At 72.6% G+C, this 18,076-nt stretch overlaps 4 protein-coding genes across 4 annotated transcripts; 1 reads left to right on the top strand and 3 right to left on the bottom strand.

Moving 5' to 3' along the window:
* Window positions 1–620: 620 nt before the first annotated feature.
* Window positions 621–2,190, bottom strand: EMIHUDRAFT_104672 (hypothetical protein; the record flags this gene model as incomplete). The annotated part of the gene is made up of 4 exons (XM_005763982.1): window positions 621–662; window positions 770–874; window positions 1,011–1,111; window positions 1,146–2,190. The coding sequence occupies 4 exons, from the start codon at window positions 2,188–2,190 to the stop codon at window positions 621–623; spliced, it is 1,293 nt and encodes a 430-aa protein (XP_005764039.1).
* Window positions 2,191–4,685: 2,495 nt separating this feature from the next.
* EMIHUDRAFT_67352 (hypothetical protein) lies at window positions 4,686–5,276 on the top strand (the record flags this gene model as incomplete). Its single annotated transcript, XM_005763981.1, has 2 exons — window positions 4,686–5,024; window positions 5,151–5,276. Coding segments are annotated over 2 exons (465 nt in total), but the record flags the coding sequence as incomplete, so codon positions are not given.
* Window positions 5,277–7,499: 2,223 nt separating this feature from the next.
* On the bottom strand, window positions 7,500–12,058 carry EMIHUDRAFT_214459 (hypothetical protein; the record flags this gene model as incomplete). Its single annotated transcript, XM_005763980.1, has 8 exons — window positions 7,500–7,967; window positions 8,196–8,378; window positions 8,598–9,053; window positions 9,396–9,980; window positions 10,186–10,323; window positions 10,466–10,659; window positions 10,715–11,678; window positions 11,855–12,058. The coding sequence occupies 8 exons, from the start codon at window positions 12,056–12,058 to the stop codon at window positions 7,500–7,502; spliced, it is 3,192 nt and encodes a 1,063-aa protein (XP_005764037.1).
* Window positions 11,953–17,822, bottom strand: EMIHUDRAFT_452396 (hypothetical protein; the record flags this gene model as incomplete). Its single annotated transcript, XM_005763979.1, has 13 exons — window positions 11,953–12,076; window positions 12,147–12,380; window positions 12,447–12,712; window positions 12,829–12,994; window positions 13,283–13,753; window positions 13,913–13,996; window positions 14,108–14,341; window positions 14,888–14,918; window positions 15,225–15,343; window positions 15,425–15,808; window positions 16,076–16,765; window positions 17,164–17,391; window positions 17,637–17,822. Coding segments are annotated over 13 exons (3,216 nt in total), but the record flags the coding sequence as incomplete, so codon positions are not given.
* Between the last annotated feature and the right edge of the window lie 254 nt (window positions 17,823–18,076).

Below are 18,076 nucleotides of genomic sequence, written 5' to 3'. Positions count from 1 at the left end.
ATTTGGTCGTAGCTCGTACTTTCCTCTTTATTCGTTCTCCGTCACACCTCACCGCTCACGCACTTTGGGGCCACGAGTCGAATGAATTGACTCGTCCCACGCTGCGCCCACGGCCCGCGTGCGCAGCGCCAGCGCGCAGCGGCCCGCGGCCCTCCAGCCGCCCGGGCGCTGAGCGCCTCTGAGTCCGCTACCGTACACAGCTTACTACACACGCGGGGGGTCACGGGCTTACACCGCTCCCCCCCCCCAGCCTTTTTGGCCGTCCCCGCCACCCCGCGGCCCCGCTTCACAGCGCTTGCGCAGCGACTTCCGTGTGCTGTGACGCGTGAGCCGGAGTGGGATGGAGGGTCGCCGACAACGGCGCACGAGAGGGGGCTCGAGAAGTCTCTGGATTGTAACTCCCTCAACAAACAAAGTAGTACTCCCCGAGCAACAACCCAGTGCAGGACTGCAGGAGCTGTGCGCAGTGCAGGAGCTCACAGACAAACTCTCCGTTGCGAACTGCAGGCGCCACGCGCGTGCCCACGGTGGCCACGGGCACAGGGCACGACGCGCCGCATGAGCTCAGGCGCGCCCGCCCACCGCCCGCCCGAGTCCAGCCCGCAGCCGCTCTCCCGGCCTCAGTGCTGCGTCAGGTCGGGCTGCACGTTGAGGAGGCGCACCTGCGGACGCGCGCGCGGCAGGAGTGTGAGGCTGGGTGGCGGTGTGCGAGGGAGCGGCGGCGCCGGTCTCTCCGCGCCTCAAAGACGAGCGTCGCCTCCGGAGGCACCGGGCCGGCGCCGCGCGCGCCGTAGCCGAGCGAGGGCGGGACGATGAGCCTGCGCGTGCCGCCGCAGCGCATGCCGAGCAGGCCCGCGTCCCAGCCGGCCAGCACCTACAGGGCAGCCTCCGAGCGGGATCCGAGAGGGGCTCCGCCGCCTCGCAGCAGCCCGGCACCTCCCCGCGCCCGAGGAAGTGTCTAGGCGGTGTCTGGGAAGCGTCTAGGAGGTGTCTAGGAAGCAGCCCGGCACCTCCCCGCGCCCGAGCGTGAAGTGGAGCTGCCTCCCCTTGTTGTCGTCAAAGACGCGCCAGTCCCCGGGCCCGTGCGACGCCATCCCCTCGAACTTGACACCTGTGCGGTGGGGCGCAAGGGCCGTCGGCCGCACCGCCCGCCCAGCCAGGCCCAGCCCTCTCCTGGCGCGAGGGCTTGCCGAGCCGGTCTCCGCGCGCCGCAGCACGCCCCCTGCCGACCACGGTGTCTGTGTACCGCAGGCCGCTAGAGAGCTCCATCAGGCCGCCGCCCTGGCCGCCGCCCTGGCCGCCGCCCTGGCCGCCGCCCGCGTCTGCGCCACCGCCTCCGCCTCCGCCTCTGCCTCCGCCTCCGCCTCCCTCTCCGCCTCCGCCGCCCTCGCCGCCGCCGCCGCCGCCACCACCCGCCGCGCTCGCGCAAGCGCGCTCGCGTGCGGCGGCGTCGTCTGGCTTCTGTGCCCGCGAGGACTGGCCCTTTTGCGTCCCACCCCGCGCAGCGCCCGCCGCCTCGCCCGCCGCCGGTGCCGTCCCGGCGGCTGCCGCCTCGGCCGCCCTCTGCGAGGTGAACGAGTAGCTGCCGAGCAAGTGGACGACGGAGGCACCCTCCGCGGCGAGAGCGACGCGGTCGTCCGAGAAGCTGAACTCGGCGCGCAGTGGCCGCGAGCCGGACTCCGCCGCCACCGCGCCGCACCCATCGCCACCGCCATCGCCACCGCCGCCGCCGCCTCCGCCACCGCGGAGCACGCAGAGCGTGGCCACGTGGGTGCTGGATGGGACGCGGCAGCGCAGCGTGGTCTGCGACGAGGACGGGGCCGGCCCCGCGAATGAGGCTCGCAGCAGCCGCAGCCGCACGCCCTCGGGCAGCGCGAGCACGAGCGGCTGGTTTGGCTGCAGCTCGGCTGCCCAGAGGCCGCTGCGCTGCGGCCCAAAGGGAGTGCAGTGCGAGGGGGGCGGCCCGGCGGGCCGGCCGCCCGCAGCCGCCACCGCCTCCTCGCGGCTCGCGAGCTGCCGCGCCGCGTCGCGCTCCGCGTTCCGGATCGCCTTGGCCTCCAGCCTCTCGCGCCGCTGGTTGATGCGTGCGAGCTGGCGGAGCGCGCCGCGCTTGCGCTGCGACTTTTTCCAGCGCTCCGGCTGCCGCTCGAGGAAGTCGCGCGGGAGGAGGACGCCCAGGCCGGCGGGCATGCGGGCCAAGAGTCTGAGTCCCGAGGAGAACGTAGCGCTGAAAAAAATTCACTGCATGCTCCTCATCGCAAACCCTGTCAGCAGAGTCCTCCTACGGGAATGTACGTAAGAGCTACATACACTGAAAAACTCAAGCTCGGCCCGCCGACCGATGTCCAGCCTGCCATCCTACCTACCGTGCCGCGCCGCCTTTACACACACACCGAGAGACTACTCTCTCTCACACTGGTATTGCTAAAAATCTCTCTCTCTCACACCTGACTCTTGCTCGACCGAGTTTGCGTTGAGGAGCGAACCGAGCCGCCGGTGTGTCCCGCAGCGGCCTCGCTGGGCCAGAAATCGGCCCGCGAGTGCTCCGCAGCAGCCTCGCTGAGCCAGACGGTCGGCTCGCGAGGTGGATGCTAGCATGAGCCCGATGCGTCGCAGTGCTCTTTTTTGCGTTTCGGCGGTAGTGATCTGATCACCCGAATACACGTTCGGATCGCTCCTCATCGCAAACCCCGTCAGCAACAACCCCCTCTCTCTTTTCTAGTAAGCTAAAAGTACGTACGTACACTGTAGAGAAAAAGGGCGCGCACCGACACAGGGGGGGGGGGGTCAGAGCTCATTGCGGGCACAAATCGCAAGCACCCGCACAAGCCGAGCTCGAGTGCCGTGCGCCCGCTGTGTACGCCGCGGTGGATCAACCGCTGGTGCCCGCTGCGGCGCTCCACTCGCGTATGCCGTCGCGTCGATACACCTATGGCGTCCTCCAAAACTTGCAGAACGAGCGCGGCGCGAGCTGCATGCACCTCGCCTCCGCGGGCAAGCGAACCGACTATGAGAGGGCCCTGATCGCCGCCCGCTCCGCCGTGAATCTCGCCACGCTGATTCCGGGCACGGCTGCGGAGGTCACCGCCGTGCGCCGCCGCTGCGACGAGATGATCGTCAGCGTGGGTAACGAGCTCGCCCTCGCCCTCGGCCAGCTCGACGCCTCCGAGGGAGGTCTGCCCACGGAAGCCGCCCTCGCCGCGCTCGAGCGGGCGTCGCGCTCTGCGGCGGAGGCCTTCTACAGGGCCTTCGGCGAGTACAACTCGGTGGTCAAGCAGGCGCTCGAGGAGTGCCACGCCTCCTCGTCGGCCTCGATGAGCCCCGACTGGCAGGCCATGCGCTGCTTCGACCTGCTCAAGAACTGCCTCGGCGAGATGCGGGCCTGGCTGTGCGGCGCCCTCGCACTGCCCAGAGCGGGGCTGGAGGGGCTCCCCGCGCGCGCCACCACCGACCTGCTCTTCTGCTTGCGCGAGCAGCGGGCGCGGACAGAGGAGCTGCGAGCCCTCGCCCCGCCCCGCATGCTCGAGCTCCTCGGCGCCGCCGTCGAGATGGACCCGGAGCTGCGCTCGCTGCTCGCAAAGCTCGAGGAGTCGCTCGACGTGTGCACCGTCCGCAAGGCGGGCCTCATCCCGCCGCGCTTGTGGCGGCTCATCACGTCGCACATCGCAAAGATCGAGCAGCTGCAGGTCATGTTGCACAACTACGCCTCCTCCTCCTCGGCGTGGTCGCCGCCTTCCCGCTCGCCGCGCAGCTCGCCGCCGCGCTCGCCCACCCGCGAGCGCGTCGACGGGTCGTGGTCGCACGGACTGGCAGTGCCCCGCCACCGCTCGCCCACCCAGCGCTCGCCACCCGCCCTGCTTGGCAAGCCTCCCTCGCCGAACCGCTGGCCGCCCTCCTCGACCAGCAAGGCGCCGCCCCCCTCGACCACGCCGGACTGGAGCCGAAGGACCGGCGCCTCCGCGGTGGCGGTGCCTTTGCACGATCTCGCAGCCGGCGGTGGCGCGGGCAGCGGCAAGGGCGGTGGCGAGGGCGGCGGTGGCGGAGAGGGCGGCGGCGGCGGCGGCGGCGGCGAGGGCGGCGGCGAGGGCGGCGGCGAGGGCGGCGGCGAGGGCGGCGGCGGCAGCGAGGGCAGCAAACGAGGCGGTGAGGGCGGCGAAAACGAGGATGGTGGCGACGAGATCGGTGGCGGCGGTGTGGGTTCCACAGTCCGCGCAGGGGCGGGGCAGCCGCAGGACGGAGGAGCCACTCCGGACTTGGCCAGCGTCGCCCTGGCGCTGCTTGGCGGGGCCGGCGGCCCAGTCGAGGGAATGGGCAGCCTCCGCGACACGCTGCGCGGCATCTCGGGCGAAGAGATCAAGCAGCTCCTCCTGCTGCGGCTCGGCGGATCGGAGGCGTCGGCGCACGGCCCGTTTGCCGCAGCGCCCGCGCCGCCGTTTGCGCCGGGGCAAAAGGCGGCGGCGCCTGAGGCGGCGGCGGGCGACGCCGCGGGCGCGTGCGGAGGCTCCCTTTCGAGCTCCGAGCCGCATGTGACTCGCGCCGCCCTCGACGACCTCGTCTTCCGCGGCCGGCTGGGGAGCGGCTTGGGCGGCTCCACCTACCTCGCCGAGTGGCGCGGGGAGGTGGTGGCGGCCAAGGTTGCCAGCGGGCGGGAGGACGCGTGCGCGAGCTGGAACGTCGAGGTCGGCATGCTGGCGGGGCTTTCGCAGCCAGGCCACCCCAACGTGGTCCGGCTCCTCGGCGCGGTGGAGGAGAGGCTCACGCGCTGCGTCATCCTCGAGTACTGCGACGGCGGCGACCTGCAGCAGGCGCTGCAGCGGCCGACGCCGCGCCGCTTCTTCTTCCGCGTCGCATCGGGCGTCGCCGCCGGCCTCACCTTCCTGCACGCCAACGGAGTGATGCACCGCGACCTCAAGTCGCCAAACGTGCTGCTGCACGGCGAGCACGGCGTCAAGATCGCCGACTTCGGCCTCGCCGCCGGCGTGCAGCCGACGGGCTTGACCCGCACGCACTGCTTGGGGCGCGAGGTGCTCACGCCAGAGACAGGCGCGCGCGATTAACGGCGAGAGGGCGCTTCCCGCAACGGTACGCACATCCACCCCCCCGTCCCCGATCCTGCACCTGCAGGCACCTACCGCTGGATGGCGCCCGAGATCGTGATGCACGAGGCCTACTCCAAGAGCGCGGACGTCTTTTCGTACGCCATGATCCTCTTCGAGCTCATCACACACACCGTCCCCTTCTCCGACCGCTCGGCGCTGCAGGCCGCCGTCTCCATCGGCCTGCAGGGAAAGCGGCCCCGCCTCCCCGCTGGTACGCCCACGCTGCTGCGCGACCTCGTCGAGAGCTGCTGGGCCGAGGACATCGCCAGCCGCCCGCGCGCGCTGCACCTCGAGTCGCAGGTGGCTTTGCTCGAGTCGACCCTCTCCCCCTCCGACCGCGAGTGGCTCGAGTGCCCGCTCGGCAATCCGGTCCTCAAGGAGGAGCCGCCGCCGCCCAACGACAACAGCGGAGCGCCGCTCGCCGTGGCGGAGCGGCGCCGGCGGCGCTCGCACCAGCTCGGCTGTGAGATCGCCGCGCTCGGCTCAGCCTCGACGGAGAAGACTTTGCCGCGCCGCCGTCGGACGGCGTCCACAGCCCTCATCCTGTCTGAGCAGGCGGCGTCCGCGCCTCCCAAGGACGGCGTCTGCGTCCGGCTGCCCGGCACTGCTGAGGATGACGGAACCAGCCCCGGCGCCGCTGGCACGGTGGCCGGTGCGGAGCCACCGCCGGAGCCGAAGCCGCCGCCGCGCGACCGGCGTCCGAAGCTTCCTTGCATCGACGGCGGCGTTACGCCGCCCGCTTCGACCGATGCGATCCCCAGCCCAGAGGAGCTGGAGGGCCTCACGCAGGAGCTGTCGCGACTGCGAGAGGACGCCTTGGCCGACGCCGCGGGCAAGTAGCTCCTCCTCCTCCTCCTCCTCCTCCTCCTCCTCCTCCTCCTCCTCCTCCTCCTCCTCCTCCTCCTCACTCTTCTCGATTCCGATGGCCGTCTCGCGCACCCGTAAGATTCGATCTCGGGCCGTCACACTGCCTAGTTTAGTAGCCGTGGATCCGTGGCGCAACCGCACGATACGATCTCGTTTGCGCCGTACGCTCACCGCCGCTCGCGCGACCAGGGCAGGCGAACCGCGTCTCGTCCCCGTTATTGCGCCCGCCGCCCGCGAGGAGGCCGCCACACACAACCGCGCATGCTTTTTTTAAACAGTGTAGGAAGTGGCGTGGTAGAGAACAAAAGACCACCCGCACGGGCACCGCGAAAGTACGCGCTTTTTTCCGGAGCGAAAACATCGAAGAACGCGGCGCGCCACACACTACTGTGTGGTGTGTGTCAAAACTCGGACCCACGAAGACAAGGAGCGCGCGCCAATGGCCGCCTCCGTGACACTCCCACCTCCTGGGCCGGCGCGGGAGTTTTACTGCCGAGTTTCTCCCGGCCGGCCGCCTCCTGACACGCCCACTGACCGAGCCCATCGAAAAAAATTCGGCGCGCCGCACTGCTCTGACCCCTGCTCGCCCCTGCTCGCCCCTGCTCGCCACTGTCGCCTCGGTTGCCGAGGCTGCCGCGCACCCGCGCGCTACGCGACTACGAACTGCACCAGCTGGGCTCGAACCAACGACCAAAACGTCCCCGACCCGAACGCTGCACCAACTAGGCCACACCGCAGGCTCGATATGCAATACGCACAAAACTGGCCGCTCATAAAGCACTACTCATTTGCCGAGGCCACGCGGCGCCCCTCCACAGCCAGCCTACCCTCCTATCGCGCCACTCGAAGCCCCGCGGCCGCCTCTCGCCTACCGCGCTGCCCTCGCCTGCCACCGCACCGCCCGCGCTCCAGCCTAACCAGCTCTGCATCTCGCAACACACACTTGACAGGGACAGACCAGGCGCAGGAAAAGGGAGCGGGGCCCGAATCCAAGGGACCACCCCGTCGGGCGGAGGAGCTGTGAACTCAGGTCCAGCAGGAAGGCTGCTGGCTCCTGACTCATCCCCCAAATCCCCCACACCTTGGCGGCCTGAAACCTTACCATTCCGACACCTCACACACACCCCTCCCCTAGGGCTAAGCAGTGCGCGAGCCCACCCGACTTCAGGCGAGACGTTGACCACTCCTTTGGAACAGTTCTGTCAGTGGCTGCACTAGACGCCCACAGAGGCGCGCGGCGCGGGCAGATGACTAGGGGAGAAAAAGCGGAGAACCTAGCTCGCTGGGAGATGTGCGCAACCTAAAGACGGGAATAGGGGAGAAGTGTCAGTGTGAGGGGAGGGCGTAGGCTGGCGTTTTTGCCTTTGAAAACTGAACAGTTTTTTTTACTGTGTGGTGTGTGAAAGGGGTAGGGGACCAAAGTGGCTGCCGCAGGCTCCCTTTTCCACTCGGCGAGCCGTAACTATAGTGGCATGCGCGGGAGCATGCCGCGCGCTGGGCAGCGCCGGCGGAGAGGGCGCGGAACGACACCCTTCAGGGGTCCTCATCCGAGCGCTCCGCCTCGGACTCCATCGCGCGGATCCGCCGGTACGAGCGCCGCAGGAAGTCGTCGGCCGCGGAGCGCGCCTCGGGAGGCAGGCGGCCGGGGCCGCTGCCAGCCGGCGGCAGATTGGCGGGCTCCGTCCAAGCGCACGTGGCAAGCACCTGCGCCAAGGCTCGCTCTGCGCCGCTCCGCAAGAAGGTGTTGCCCTTGACGGCGATCGCCGCGGCCACCGGCGGGAGGAGGAGGGCGCCGCCGGCACAGCCAGCCGCGGCGAGCGCCGCCGGCCGCAACCGCGCGAGTCGCTTTGCGGCGTGCATCGCGGAGAGGCGCACGTCCGAGGAGGCGTCGGCGAGGAGGGCGGCGAGCGCCTCGAGAGCTGAGCTCGGCACGCCGGCCGCGGCGGCAAGTGCGAGCGCGGCCGCCGCGTCGGCGCCCTCCGCCTCCGCCTCCGCCGCGTCCTCGGGCTCTGGCTCAGCGAACGCGGCGATGACGCGGCCGAGGGCGTGCGCGGCGGGCTGGCGCAGCGTGGCGTCCGCGGACGACGCGGCCGCCTGAGCGGACGCGAGCAGCGCGGGCAGCGCGGGTCGGAGGGACGGCAGCGAGGCGGACGCGCCCAGCACCGCGTCGGGCGGCGGCGGCAGCGCCCCGGCGGGGGCGGCGGCGGCGGCGACGCCGCCCGGCCCGACGGTGCGCAGGATGGCGAGCCCCGCGCGGAGCTCGGCAATCTGGTCGCCGGCAGACCCATCCTCGATGCGCTCGAGCAGCGGCTCGATCTCGGTCCAGCGCGCCACCGCGCCGAGCGTGGCGGCAGCGGCGGCGGCGCGCGCCTCGTCCGGCGCGGCGAGCTGCGCGAGCGCCGCCTGCTCCACCTTTGCGAGCAGCTCGGGAGAGAGGGGCTTGGGCACGCGCCGCACGACGCCGGCGAGCGCGGCGAGGTGCGAGGCGGCGACGTCGGGCTCGGCGGTGGCGACGCCGTTGGCGAGCTCGGTGAGCAGCGGCTCGAGCCGCGTCGCGATGGCGGCGAGCGCCGCGAGCGCCGCGGCGCCGCGCGCGCGCACCGACTGCTGCGCGTCTGAGAGGGACTTGACGAAGGTGGTCTGCAGCTGCGGCACGAAGGGCTTGAGCGCGGCGGGGGAGCGCCCGAGCAGCAGCGTGAGCGCGGCGAGGATCGCCGCCTTGACGCCGGCGGGGAAGCGGTCGCCGATGACGCGGATGAGCGGGCCGGTGATCTGGATGACGAACGGCTTGAGCGCCGCCACCGGCGTCAGCCCGATCGCCTCTCCGAGCGCGAGAGCGGCCGCCTCGCGCAGCTCCGCGGAGCCGGTCATCAGCGAGTGCAGGTAGACCGCGACGAGCGGCGCGAGGCCCTTTGGCAGCGCCAGCCCCGCCACCTCGACGCGACCCGCCGCCGCCGCCTGGCCAGCCATGTCGGACCCCTCGGCGGCGGCCGCCTTGCGCGCAGCAGCGCGCGCCTCGTCGGCGAGTGAGGCGAGCGCCTCGCGCAGCGTGTGGACGTGGAGGGGGTAGCGCTCCTTGGGCAGCGCCTTGACGAGCGCGTCGAGCGCGCCCCACGCCGCGCGCACCACGGCGGGCTGCGGCGCGTTGATCGCCCCGACGAGGGCGGCGAGGACAGGCCCGAGGTGCGGTGCGTGCTCCTCGGCGCGCTCGCACATCACCGCGCCGAGCAGCGCGCACGCCGCCGCGCGCGAGTGCGGCGGCGCGGCTGGCGCGGCGGCGCGCAGCACCTCGCCGTACAGCAGGTGGAGTCCCTCCTCGCCCACGGAGAGCGAGAGGGACCGCGCCGCACCGAGCAGCGCCTCGCGCTGCTCGGGCTCGGCCGCGCCCGCGGGCGCGCCGGCGGGGAGGAGCTCCGCCTCGAGGACGACCCCGTCGAGCAGCGGCGGCAGCGCCACGTCGAGCTGCAGGTGGAGGTGCTCGCCGCAAGAGTGTGCGACGGCGCCGAGCGCTCGCGCCGCCGCGGTGCTGACAGGGCGCGCGCAGAGGCGCGGCAGCAGGAAGGGGACCACGGCGGCGGGCCGCTGCGCCACCGCCTCGCGCAGCCCGCGCATCGCGGCGTCGGCGTCGGCCGGGTCGCCCGAGCCGAGCAGCTCGAGCATCGCGGGGATGATCTCGTGCACGGCCGCCGCGCCAACCACGCGCTGCAGCGCGGCGAAGGCGCGCGCGGCGGCGCCGTACACCGACGCCGCCTCGTCGCAGAGGCCGGCGCGCACCGCGCCGATGAGCTCGGGCAGGAAACGCTCGACGTGCTCGCGGCCCGCCGAGGCGATGAGCTGCGTGAGCCCGATGGCGGCGCCCGCGCGCCGGTCCTCGTCCCCCTCCTCGAGCTCGCGCCGCAGCAGCGGCAGCAGCCGCGGCAGCACGCGCTCGCCCAGCTTGACGACGAGCTCGCCGAGCGCCGCCGCCGCCGCCTCCTGCGGCTCGTCGTCGCCGCCGGCCAGCGTGCCGATGAGCTGCGCGGCGAGGGTGGGGAGGATGGCGCGCCTAGTGAATGTCAACTAGTGTTAATCAGTGTTAATTAGTGTTAACTAGGCGAGGGTGGGAGGATGGCGCGCAGGGTGCGCGGCGTGTTCTCGACGAGCGTCTTCCACACGGTGCCCGCCGCAGCCTAATTAGTGGCAACTAGTGTTAATTAGTGTTAATTAGCGTCTTCCACACGGTGCCCGCCGCAGCCTTGACGGCGGCGGCCGTGTCGGAGCGCGCGATGTGCAGCGCGGCGAGGAGGGCGTGCTGCTGCGCTGTCGGCACGTGCGCGAGCGGCGAGTCGGCCGGCGGGTCCTCCCCCTCCTCGAGCACCTGTGGGGAGGGGCCGAGCCGGCTCCGAGAGGGCCGAGGCGAGGCGCGCCCTTGCCCTCCTCGAGCGGACCGGAAGAGGGCCGCGCTAGGAAGTGTCTAGGAAGTGTCTAGGAAATGTCTAAGCAGTGTCTAGGAAGAGGACCGGAAGAGGGCCGCGCTCCGTCAGCCGCAGCAGCAGCTCGCCGAGCAGCTCGATCGACGACTGGCGGATGCGGTAGTTGTCTGAGGCGAGGCCCTGCTGCAGCGGGGGGAGGAGCAGCTCCGCCGCCGCGCGCGTGTACGTCGCGATCACGCCGTGCGCGGCGCGCAAACTCGCCTCGCGCACCGGCTCGGCGCCTACAGGAAGGTTCCAGGAGCGGTCTAGGAAAGGTCTAGGAAAGGCCTCGCGCACTTGCTCGGCGCCTATTCGCAGCTCCGCCCCTCACGGCCGCGCTCTTCACAGCTCGCCTTGCAGACCCGGCGCGGGCGCCGTCCGCGAGCCCCGCCAGCACAACCGGCAGGACGGCGCCCAAGTGGTGCTCGAAGCGAGGCCCAAGCACGCGGGGCAGGTGCGTCCACAGCGCCGCGTGCCCCTCGCGCGCCGCCGGGTCGGGGTCCTCCGCGCCGGCGAGCAGCGCGGGCAGCTCGTCAGAGACCGCCTCGTCGCCGAGCGCCGCGAGCACCTCGGCGAGGCCCTGCGCGGCGCCCGCGCGCTCGACGGCGGACGAGTCGCGGCGGAGGCCCTCGCGCAGCCACGCCATCAGGTTCGGGAAGGCGTCGACGCCGAGGCCGGCGCAGAGCCGCCCCAGCGCGCGGGCGCCGGTCGAGCGCACCTCGGGGATCGGGTCGAGCAGGACAGACTGCAGCTGAGGCATCATCATGTCGAGGTAGGGCAGGATGTCCTTCGGGTCGGCGAGCAGCGAGCACATGTTGCCCGTGATGTGCGCCGTCCGCCGCTTGGCCTGCGCCGATGGCGCGCGCAGCCCGCGCTGCAGCACCGGCACGATGAGCGAGAGCGAGGGCGGGTCGACGCAATGCTCGAACTGGCAGTGCGCGAGCGCAGAGAGGGCCGCGTCGGTGCCCGCCGCCGGCTCGGCGAGCGCGTGCAGCAGCGCCGGCAGGATCTCGGAGATCTCCGGGTTGCGGATCACGGATCCGACCGACTGCAGCGCGGCGGAGGCGGACTCGCGCACCTTTGCGTGCGAGTGCGTGAGGGCGGTGGTGAGCGCCGGCACGAGCTGCGGCAGCGTCGCAGACAGCTGCTTCGGGTTGACGAAGGCCATCGACCCCATCAGCTCGACGGCGGCGTGCTGCGCGCGCCACTTGTCCTCCTCCTTGAGCGAGCGCAGCAGCGACGGCAGCACCATCTTGACGCCCTGCGCCGAGAGGCTCGACATGATGACGCCGGACGCCGACACCGCTGCGTGCCGCACGCCGCCCGAGCCGTCGGCGACGCACGAGAGCAGCAGCGGCAGCGCGCCTAGGAAGTCTCTAGGAAATCTCTAGGAAGTCTCTAGGAAGTGTCTAGGAGCAGCGGCAGCGCGCCGACGACGTGCGGCTCGAAGAGGCGGCCGAGCGTCTCGCAGAGCGCCTCGAGCGCGAAGAGGGCGCCCTCCTTGGCGTTGGACGCCTCCTCGCCCCGCTTCTTCTCCTCGATGGCGGCCTGCAGCGCCGCCATCACGCCCTCCTTCTTCAGGCTGGCAATGCCGAGCCCCTTGACCACTCCGGCGAGGCCAAAGGCGGCGCCGCGCCGCATCGCGTACGACGGCGTCGCCTTTAATCAGTGTTTATGAGTGTTAATTAGTGTTAATTAATTAAGGTCGCATCGCGTACGACGGCGTCGCCAGCAGCGTCGCCAGCAGCTCCTGCAGCACCTCGGCGCCGCGCGGCTTGACCTCCGCCCGAGAGAGCAGCGCGGAGAGCGACTTTGCCGCCGTGCGCTGCACCACCTCGGACGGCGTCGCCAGCGAGTCGACGAGCCGCGAGAGCACGAGCCCGACCTTGGGGTCGTCGGGAGGGATGTGGCGCGCGAGGGCGCCAAAGCAGACGACGACGCCCGTGCGCACGCGGTCGTCCGCCTGTTCGCACCCGAGCCGTGAGGAGAGGCGGCTCGTCTCTCTCGCCGCGCGCCACGTCTCGTCCGCCTCGGTGGTGGCCGCCTCGGAGAGCATCGTCTCGAACATCGGGGCGAGGAGCGGCACCATCCGGTCGGGCGCACCCTGCTCGTTGATGAGCGCGCAGCCCGCCGCCGTCATCGCGGCCGCCACCTCCTCCACCTCGTCGGCGAGCGCGCGCTTGAGGAAAGCGAACGCCACCGGCAGCTGCATCACCGACGCGGCGGGCGCCACCGCCGCCAGGCAGAGCGCGACTCCGTGCCGCGCGCGCCAGCCGTCGTCCTCCTCCTCGGAGCCTAGAGTCGCAAGCTGGCTGTGTCCAGGCGCCGCTCGCGCGGCGGGCGGCGCCTCCCCGCTGGGGCGCGGCCCTCGGCTCCGTTGGCGTGCGGCGCGCCCTTCTTGCCCTTGGCACCCGCCGCGGCTTTCGGCGGCGGCGACGCCTCCTTGTGCATCTCGAAGAGACGCTGCAGCAGCGTGTGGAGCCGCGGCGGCTCGTCGGCGGCGGCCGCCGCGAGCGCACGCGCCGCCTGTGCCCGCTCGCGGCCCGAGAGGGCGGCGAGTTCGGGCAGCAGCTCCGCCTCGAGCGAGGCCGGCAGCGGCGGCGCGCCCGGCTCCGCGGCGTCGACGCAGCCGGCGTAGAGCGCCCACGCGTCGGCGCCCCGCGCGGCGGCGGCGGCGTCGTCGTCGTACCTCGCCAAGTGGAGCCGCGCTGCGAGCGGCGCGTCGGGAGGGTGCCACCCCTCGGCGAGCGGCGCCGCGTGGCAGAGCGCGCTGAGGGCCGCGCACCGCTCGTCGGGCCCCTCGGCCGCGGTGGCGGCGCGGACAAGCTGCGGCAGCGAGGCCGGCTGCAGGGCCGGGGCGAGGACCTCGAGCGCGACCGCCGCGTCGGCGCGCCACCGGTCGCTCGAGAGGAGGGAGAGGAGGAGGCGGACGCTCGTGCGGCGCGCCGGCTGGTCGAGCGGCAAAGAGGGCGCGGCGTGGAGGGTGAGCAGGCTGAGCGACGCCGCCGCCGCCGCCCGGTCGGCGAGGGCGCATTCGAGCAGCGGGAGGAGCAAGCTGTACCCCGCGGGCGGCAGCGGCATCCCGTCGCACGCGCCGAGGAGCGCCTCGAGCAGCGGCGCGAGCGCGAGAGGCTCCGAGCCGCCCGCGCCACTCTCCCCCGCCGCGTCTCCGGGCGCGAGCACGCGCAGCAGAGCCCTCGCCACCGGCGCGCGAACGGCGTGCAGCGGCGCGGCGGCGCACGCGAGCAGCGACTCGAAGAGGGCCTCGAGCCACCCTCCGCCGTCCGCCGCGCGCAGAGCAGGCAGCGCCGGGAGCCGGACGAGCAGCGGCAGCAGCTGCGGCAGCCTGCCTCGCACCGCCGCGGGCGCGGCGTCGGCGGCGGCCGAGAGGAGCTCGCCCAAGCGGCGCAGCTCGGTGGTGCGCCGGCCGAGCCTCTCGCACGCCTCGGCCTCGGCCGCGGCCACGGCCTGACGCTGTGCCTCGGCCTTGTCCACCTTCGGCTTCTTCTCGGCCGCCGCCGGCTTGCCCGCCTCCGCCGCGCGCCGAGCGAACGTTGCGCGGATCGCAGCCTCCACGTCCTCGTCGGCGCCTCGCCCGTTGGCGCCGCCGCCGCCGCCGCCGCCGCCGCCGCCGCCGCCGCCTGGCGTGCTCGACGCGGCGGCCGCGCGCTGCGAACGCAGCGCATGGACCTCCGACGGCGTCGCGGCAGCGAGCTCGTCCGCAGCCTCGCGCATCGGGGCCTCAAGCCGCGGGAGGAGGGCGGCGGTGACGGCAGCCCGCACCTCGGCGGGCGAGGCGGCGAGAGCGCCCAGCGAGGCGAGCGCCGCCAGCCTCGTGTCGCGCGAGGCGGAGGCGGCGCCCTTGTCCGAGGCGACCAGCTCGGCAACCGCGTCGGCCGCGCCCCGCAGCAGCCCCTCCGCCGCCTCCCCCCACGCGGAGGCGACCTCTTCCCACGGCCTCCGGCCGCCGCAGCCGCCCGGCCCGGCGGGCTCGCGGGGCAGAAGGGCGGGCTGGTGGCAGAGGAGGAGCAACCGCGGCACGAGCGGCGGAAGCTCCTCGCACCTCGCGTCGCGCAGCCGCGACATCCCCGCACGCAGCGCCGCGCGGAGCCTCCGTCCGTGCGCGATCGCCGCCCCCGCAGCGGGGGCGGCCGGGTCGGCGTCGGGCTCGCCCGCGGCGCCGTCGGCACCCGCCGGCTCCGTTACCTGCCTCCGCGCCGCCCGCTCGAGCGCGCGCAGCACGGCGGCCGCGGCGACGGCCGGCGCGGCTGCAGGCGCCGGCGGAGCGAAGCCGAGCGCGCGGCAAGCCCCCTCGCCGTGCTCGGGGCGCAGAGCGGCCGCAGCGTTCCCTGCCAGAAGCGCCGCTGCGGCCGCCGCCTCGGGCTCGGCCTCCGCAGCGCCGCCCAGCCGGCGGAGCGCGTGCAGCGCCGCGAGCCGCGCGTCGGCGTCGTCGGCGAGGGCGAGCAGGACCAGTGCGTCGAGCGCGCCGCCCTCGGCGGTCCTGCGTGGAGAAGGGCGGGGCGGGTCAGTGCATAGAGGGAGGCGAAGCGCCGCCCGTGGCAGCGGTGCGCAGACGTCGACGCGAGCGGCGAGAGGGCGACGCCGACGACGCAGCGAGCAGCCATCCGCACCTCGCGCCCGGCGCCTGCGCGAGGGAAGGGCGCCGCGCGTGGCAGGACGAGTGAGCACAAGAGCGGGCGGCGCCCATATCTCCCCACACCTCCCCACACCTCCCCACATGTCGCGCAGGAGACGCCTCATCTCCCCATCTCTCCCCAGATCTCGCCCTGGCTGTCCTCCCGGCCACCCCTTCTCGCCTGCGCTGCTCGCGCTCGCCCACGCAAACGCCTCCTTGGCCTTGAGAGCCGCTTGCCAGAGCTTGTCGGCCGTGCAGGCCGCCGCCAGCGGCTCGCTCAGCGCACACCCCTCCCGCAGCGCCGCGAGCGCGCCGAGCGCATCCGCGCGGGCGGCGGGCGCCGTGGGCGCCTTCTTAATCGCGGATCGGACCATGGCGAGGAGGGGCTCGCCTGCGGCCGAAGGCTTGAGCAGCGAGAGGAGCGCGCCCGACGCGCCGCCGCCCTCCGCACCGCCCCCCTCAACCGCCGACTGCAGGCCGCCGAGCACCGCAGCGAGGTGCGCCCGCCGCACCTCTGCAGACTTGTCCACCAGACCGGCGCCGACGGCCTTCACCGCCGCGTCCGCGCTTCCGACGCCAGCCACGCCGACCCAGCTCCCGACGGCCGCCATCATGGCGGTGCGCGCCGGCTCGGACGCCTCCCGCGCCGCCAGAGGGAGCAAGTAGCTCGCCACCGCCTCGGCCGCGCCCTGCGCCTCTGCCGCGCCGGCAGCGGCTGCCGCGCCGCATGGCGGAAAGGCGAGGGAAGCGAGCGCCTCGCCGAGAGAGACACGCTGCTGCGGCGAGAGCTGAGTCCCCTTCCCGCTCGCGCCGACCAGCGCGCGCGCCGCCGCCGCCGCGCCGCCGCCGCACAGCCGCGAGCGCAGCGCGCGCAGCGCGGCGGCGGCGGCGGCGGAGCGGCCGGCGGGGCTTGCGGCGAGGAGGGATGGGGCGAGCTGCTCAGAGAGGGAGGAGGCGGCGGCCGCGGGCAGCGGCGCCGCGCGAGGCAGCGCCGCGAAGAGCCTCGGCAGGCACGGAAGCACCCCCTCCGCCGCCCGCTTGAGCGCCTTGGTCACCGCCGGAAGCACGCGCTTGAGCAGCTCCTCGGCCGGAAGGGCGCCGAGCAGCGGCGCAAAGCCGTCGATCGCGACGGCGGGCGAGGCGGTCGCCAGCAGGCCGCCGAGCAGCTTCGACCACGCCGCCCAGTCGAGCTGCTGCTCCGCCGACGCGCGGCCCCGCGCGAGGAGGAGCGGAAGCACTGCGCCGGCGAGCGCGCATGCGGCGTCGGCAGCCTCTGAAGCGGGAGGCGTGGCGGAGCCCTTCTCGGCGAGCAGCCACGCCTGCGCCGAGGCGAGCAGCGAGCCGTGCGCCCGCAGCAGGCGGCGGACGGACGAGACGCCCACCCTCCACGCCGCCGAGCCCTCGCCCGAAGAGTGGGCGCCGTGCAGCAGCGCGGCGAGGGCCGGAAGGCGTGGCCCGACGGCCGCGACGGCAGCCTCGCACTCGGCTGTCCCGAGGGCGCAGCGCTCCTCGACGGTGGCGCTCACCATGCTGAGTAGCTGCGCGTGGCCGAGCGGGGTGCGCCGTCGCGGCGAGGCCGCCGCCACCGCCGCCGCCTCGAGCAGCGCCTCGACAAAGGCGGAGCCCGACTCGCCACGGCTGTGCTGCCGGAGACGCTCGAGGAGCGAGCGGTGCGTGCGCTTGTCGCTGTGCGAGTCGGCGGCGCTGACAGCCTGTGAGGCGTTCATGGACAAGCCGAAGGCTGCTGGAGCCTCCGCGACACGCGCGCTTAGCTTTTCTTTTTCGAAAAGAAGTTTTAAGGGTCGCCGAGGCGTCGAAAAGAAGTATCTCCCAACTAGTGGGGGACCTGCGGCGGTACCCGCCTCTGTTGTTCGGGCAGTGAGAGACGCAGGATCCAAAGTGGGGCAATTTGCGTTTTGGTTTTGGGGGTGTCGGAGATCATCCATCGCAACAACATCTCTCTCCATCGCAAGCACTCATCAGTCAGTCACGTCAGTCAAAGCCGCGCCGAGCCGGTCTCGGCGGGAGACCTCGGAGCAGCACGCGATGCTGCGGGCGTGCGCGATGGCTCCGTCGGCTCCGTGCCTAAGGAAGATAGATAGGGTGTGACCTGCGGCAGCCAGTCGGAGGCCGCGATGGATGGCCCAGGGCCGGCGGCGGTGAAGGCGTCCGTCGATGAAGGGATGTCGTCGAGGGAGCTATCGTCCTCCGCGGCTGGTGCATCGGTCCGGTTGTCGGAGTTCGAGATCGCCGTCGACTTGGAGAGCCCGTTGACGAACTCACGGAATGTGAGCGGCTTGGTGCACGCTGGGTCGAGCATCATGGCTCGCACCTCATCCTGGGCAAGGAACTCGCCCAGGGGCCAGCTGTTGGCTGTTGGCGTCGCTGTTTTGATCGAGCTGCATCCACTGCATGGTTTCGTAGTCAAGCGTAAACGCCCAGGAGTTGGTGCCTGGGTGACTTGCTGATGAGAGCGCCTTCCAGGCGGGTAGTCGTGCCCCTCACCTAAGGTCAGACGGCGGCGTCAGAGAGGGGGGAGGGGCGCGAAGCGTGAACATGGAGGCACGCAGGTGGTGGCTGCACCTGGCCAAAGCCGGCGACCTCAAAGTTGTCGTAGCTTGTGCGGATATCGCTGAGCGTGAGAGGGACCGGATCGGCAGCAGCATGGGCGGCCGCGTCAGCGGCCGGAGAGGCCGGAGAGCCATCCGACGGAGGCCGGTCGTGCATCGGCGCGTCGGCCGCAGTGGCCGGGGGGGCGGCGGCATCCATCGCTGCGGGTCGCTGCGGGCCGACGATTGTGGACTGATCGATCGTCGGCGGGCGGTGTAGCTGGGACGTTCTACGTTAAAAGAGCGTCGGCGCGGACACGAGAGACTTATAAGGGTAGATGAGCTCCTCCCTGCATCTCTGCAGAATGTCCCTTGTAACGTGAGAGAGTGCGTTGTGTTCTTGTTTGCTATCCGTCCGCTTTCTCTTCTGTTGTGCGAGCGCCTTTTCTTGTAAAATTATCTTCTGAAAATTCT

This window comes from Emiliania huxleyi (genome assembly GCF_000372725.1).
Source record: "Emiliania huxleyi CCMP1516 unplaced genomic scaffold EMIHUscaffold_61, whole genome shotgun sequence".
Taxonomy (NCBI): Eukaryota; Haptophyta; order Isochrysidales; family Noelaerhabdaceae; genus Emiliania; species Emiliania huxleyi.
Note: the sequence above shows the minus strand (reverse complement) of the source record. Positions and strands in the feature narration are given on the sequence as shown.